The following is a 5675-nucleotide window of genomic DNA, read 5'->3' as shown; positions in this document are numbered from 1 at the left end:
ATATATATATATATATATATATATATATATATATACATACATACATAAACATACACACATATATATATAGTTATATATAATTTGTCATCCGCATGTTGTTGAAACGATTGTTAATCATGGAGTGAATGTAATGCCACAAATTTGTCCATCAATTTCTTCATATTTTTGAAATGTTTCAACTGAGGAAGAAGGTCTTACATATTGCATGCATTTCCTATAGAATTTCACACAGATCTGAAACGTCCTGCAATCAAACGATTTCCAACTATCACCTTTTAGTTTGACGTCATTATGACAATTAATACGATGCCAGGACAAACTAACCGGATCCTCACGCTCCATTTAAGCAGATACTTCAACGATTTGGAAAAGTTTATTATATTTGACTTGAGTCGAGAATTCTGATACTGTGTACTGATTCTTCCCCTCAAAACATATATATATATATATACATATATATATATATATACAATTTTCCTCTTCCAAATTCACTCACAGCAATGCTGTCTTAAGGCGTGGGCACACTAAGGGCCTCGCTGATCTAGGGCCCCCGATTCTGAACAATGTTGTGGCTTGCTATCAATAAATACTATACCAGCCAGTGCATCAAATTGCCCGAGGATATATAATATTGCTAAGACAGCCATGCTCACAAGGCTTCTGTCGATTTAGTGTCGTAGTCGAAGACTTTTGCCCAAGGTGCCAAGCAGTGGGACCGAACCTGGAACCAAGTGGTTGAGAAGTGAATTTCTTAATACGTCCTTGCGTTAGAAAAGTTCAGTTTAGGATATATTGACTGATTTTCGATTTCTCTCCATATCACTCGACCTGCTAAACACTCACCAAAATCTCCCTCAAACCCTCTCTCTCTCTCACACATTGTATCGGCATCTCTCTCTCTCCATCTCTCTACCCCTCTCTCAATCACACATACACAGTCTCTACTCTTGTCTTCCACTATCTCTCTCTCTCTACCACACACATACAGTTTCCAGCGTTACTACACACACACATATAAATATTACTCACACATTATATAGACATTACACATACTTTAAACATTTCCTTTTTGCTGAGGTAAAGTTTCATTACGGATACAAAATCGAACAAGTATAAAACACACACAGAGTACACGAATGTAATACACACAAGAGTTTTATGTAGACACTATACATACACGTCATACACAACAGATTACTTTCTTTTTATTGACACTAACCAGTTTCATATATATATATAAATTCTATACACACGCATATATACATACGCACTAAGTTTATGTATATATATACATAGACACACACGCGTGCAGTAGTAAGTCAACACAGAAGCGCTTTCTCAGTAATTTTGTAACCAAGTCGCACCTGATGGCCATCTCCACCCCAACAACAGCAAATTATAATTAATCAAAACAACAACAGGAGAGGGGAGGAAACATTTTGAAGAAAAAGTATATGTAGACAGACAAATAGATAGATAGATAGATAGATGCATACATACATACAGACAGGTAGATAGATACACACATACAGACAGAGAGCTAGATAGATAGAGCGATAGATAGATACACATACAGACAGGTAGACAGGTAGATAGATAGATAGATAGATATGATATGATATATTATTTACCTTCTATCTTATCCATTTGGTCTGCATCTAATTAAAGTTTTTGTATCCACTGAAGTAATTTAGTCCTTAATTGAGTTTATGAACTGTTAATGAATTGCCGTTGTTAGAGACAGGAACACTGAGATCAACATGTATGTATACATATATATGCATACATACACACATGTATGATGCATATTATATACACACACGGATATAGATTTATTGTTCAACATGTAGAGTTTATCCTTCTTTTGTATTCACATGTTGTATTGAGGTCTACACCGGAATATATACATACTTATACAGGTATATATAGAGAAAATATATAGACAAGTAGGTATATGTATATATTGGCCACACACATGTATGTAGAGATATATTTACCAGTGTACATCTGTACACAGGGGTACATTACCTAGGTATACATAGACATACGTTTGTAGATATATATATATACATACATGTGTATATATACAAAGAGATATACACATGTATGTGTGTGTATTGTGTGAGAGTAGACCACATAAGGCAGGGGACACTCAAGGTACACTCGAGTGACACTCAAGAGACACTTAAGTGGCACTCAAGCCGGACAGCCAGGTACATCCAAGACACATCTTTTCGCGGTTTTTATATTTTCATTTGTTTTCTTGATTTAAATATCTTTTTTGTTGTTTCTCACTGATTTGTTTTGTTTGTCGCAGTGTCGGGCCGTTTCCTGTTGAATTGGTCGTGGGACCAAGGAATAATCCACAGGCGATAATCCCAGGTCGCGATGAGAAGAAGCTACAAGCTGGAACTAGTAGAGGAGAGAGGGAGTGAGGAGAGGTAGAGAGAAAGACTGAGTGAAAGGGTAGGAGGTAGAGAGATACAGAGAAACAGGGAGTAAGAGGGCGAGTGGTAAAGGGAAAAGAGGTAAAGAAAAACAGAGTAAAAGGGCGAGATGTATAAAGAAAGAAAGAGAGGCTATTGGAAGGAGAGAGATACATAGGTTGAATGGTAGGGGGAGTGTGGAGAAAGTGAGAGAAAAGTAAGAAGGAGGATGAGGCTGTAAAGTGATAAAGAAAATGAGAGAGGGGGAGGTAAAAGTTGTGAATTAATAGAGCGAAACAAAGAGAAATAGAGAGAGGGGAGGGAGTAAACGATAGGAAGTAGTGGGAGGGTGTAAAAGTGATAGAAACAGAGTAAAAGAGGGAGGGAAGGCAATATTCGAGAGGCAGGGTAATAGTAGATAGACAAGGGTATGAGGTGTGGTGAGAGAAGAGAAGTAGGAAGGAGAATGAAAGAGAGTGAACGGTGACTGATTGGTTAACCGTGGGAGTGGTAAGGAAGGGGCGGTAAAAGTTTGAGGAAAGTTGGTGTGTTTATGTTTATGATTGGCTTTGTGTGTGTGTTGCACAATAACAAATAGTTTGTGCGTGTGTGATTGTGTGTGTGTGTGTTGCAATGGTCGTTTTACTAAAGTTCGTGGACATTGTCTGCTTTATCTATCTCTCTCTCTATATATATATATTCATGTATGTATATATGCAAGTATTTATGTGTCTACTCTTACTCTATACACACACACATACATGTGTATGTAGGTGTGTATATATATATATATATATATATATATATATATATATATATATATATATATATATACATATATATGCGTGCGCACACACACATACACAGTTGAAGCCACTCATTGTGATCGCTTCGGAATAAAGACTTCTATATAAAAATAACCGGCAGATAAATTAAAAAAACAAAAATATCCCGAACCACGAATTTTGATAACATTGTCTGAGATTATAATATCCTGCTTTCATTCTATAATATATACCTGTGTCTACATATATTATATATAAACATACATACATGTATATCATCATCGTGTAGCGTCCGTCTTCCATGCATGCATAAAGGTTGGACTGTTAACAGAAGCCAGCTACTGTGTCTGTTTTGGCAGGGTTTTTACGGCTGGATACCCTTCCTAACACCAGCCACTCTGCACTGTGGGCTCATGGACTCAGTGATTTATATACATACATATATATATATATATGGTGGTTGCCTACTCCTTATGCTGAGTCTAACCACCTCCTGTACCTACACCTTAGCAACATCATGGCATCTGGTGTGGCTTTTTAAACCAGACAATGTTCTGAAAAGACACCCACATAGATTGCACCTCCGATTTGGACCACCAAGAGCCACAGATAAGTTCTGCTCTTTGTGGATCTTAAAATGCATATATATATATCACATATACATACATGCCACCATCACCAGAGCTTTTTATGTGGCACCATTACCAGTGCCTTTCACATGGCATCAACACTCTTTAATTCATCAATGTGTTGGCCCAAGAATAATACTGAAAGCAGCAGGCAGAGCTAGAACACAAATCCTTGACTTTTACAGCTGGTATCATATAACATTGGCTCATCCCACTGAGTCAACCAGAAAATGACATGCAATTAACATAGGGAAGTAATAAAAGAAAAAGGGGCCCCGGTTGAGGAAAGGGAGGCTATGAAAGGGGTTGGCCCTGTTAAGTGGTGAATATATTTCCCCAGATGATCAGATAACATTCAACCTGATCAGATAATCCAACTGAGAAATACAAATTAATGCTGTTTACAGTTTTGCACCTCTTTTGCTTGATGAATATTGAGATTATTTCTTTAATTAGCAGATGAAAATTTTAACTGCCATTTTAACTTGATCAGAACAGCTCCCTTCAAGTTGACTGGGGCTCACTTCCCTATCTATCTCTCTCTCCCTTCCGCTGTCTAATTACTTGATATATTTATCTACACATACACATGCATACAAATACATATATATACATACATAAAATATATGCACACACATCTACATGAACAGACACTAAAATGCAATATGCCTAAACACTTAAAACAATAAAATATCAAAATTACAGAATCTATCCACTAATTACTCAAAAATCAGTTAATTACAGAGTAATTTCATGAGTGTGCAATTAACCAGAGTCAATTAGTCTTGTATTGTATTACAGTATCACCAGTTAAAGAAATATATACCATTCGATATATTTACGGTCTTCTTTCAATCTCATCTGATATCCTAACATATTTATTATATTTAAATATATTAATGTCACCAAATATTTCGTATATTATTGTAGAGATATCTAGTAATATTATCTGCTACCCAAATAGGTTATTGTATGCAAATATATTGATATCACCTGATATCGTAGAATGACAAAAAGTGTTGCTCCCTTCATTATTTCAAAAATAGTTTTTAATTTGCCTCGTCATTTGATGGCTGCAGGCGTTGCTTATGTTTAACTGAGAAGTTGACCCAAAGAAAGTCAGGTGAAGGAAGCCTGTAATTAGACCAAACACAAAAGGACCACCACCACCACTTCTGTCATTCTCTTCCACCTCATGTCACCAAAATATGGAAAACAGGAGAACCACAATACCATTTACCATCACCGCTATCATTAGTAACAATGACATCAACAACAAGGAACAAACACTGAAGAATGTGCTGCGGAGTTCCAAAATGAGGAAGAAAAAAAAAGATGGGATGGTCATGGTTGGAATATCTTTCATTCTCATACCCCACACCCACCACAATATAATCTGGGGATAAGCAACAATTACTAAAAAAAAAAAACATTGACCAAGAAACCACAATGTAGTCGCTTGATTCACTAAAAATAACAGCCAAAATTCTTTTGAATTCCATATTGGCTGTCTTTGATAAAAAGAAGACATTGGATCATGTAGTCCTAGATACATTGTGCTTGGTAAAGAAAAAAAACACTCCTAAATGGTTTGAATACCTTAAATGATTAGCTTTGCTTGACCTGGGGTTAAACAACAAAAGGTGGGAACAATTGACAAAAGGTAAAAAAAAAAGGGGACAGCAAGGGGGGAGGGCAGAAAGAAGGTAATTGCTGTCATTTTTTTTGTATTTTGTTTCCCTGAATAAAAACACCAAAAGATGTTTTGTCTTAAGATTTTGTGACCATTTCTGTGAGTCATGTCTCGTGACTTGTGTGGAGGGACAAGGGGGGGG

General features: G+C 36.4%; 1 protein-coding gene across 1 annotated transcript in view; it reads right to left on the bottom strand.

Annotated features, from left to right (window-relative positions):
* The window catches only part of LOC106882117 (uncharacterized), a 58851-nt gene extending 56257 nt beyond the window's left edge, over window positions 1-2594 (bottom strand). The window contains exon 1 of the mRNA XM_052977031.1: window positions 1632-2594. Within this exon, the coding sequence (XP_052832991.1) occupies window positions 1632-1647 (16 nt within the window). The 5' untranslated portion in view covers window positions 1648-2594. The remainder of the gene's footprint in view (window positions 1-1631) is intronic.
* Between the last annotated feature and the right edge of the window lie 3081 nt (window positions 2595-5675).

This window comes from Octopus bimaculoides, chromosome 26 (genome assembly GCF_001194135.2).
Source record: "Octopus bimaculoides isolate UCB-OBI-ISO-001 chromosome 26, ASM119413v2, whole genome shotgun sequence".
Taxonomy (NCBI): Eukaryota; Metazoa; Mollusca; class Cephalopoda; order Octopoda; family Octopodidae; genus Octopus; species Octopus bimaculoides.
The sequence above is the reverse complement of the archived record's forward strand: the minus strand, read 5'-3'. Positions and strand labels throughout refer to the sequence as shown.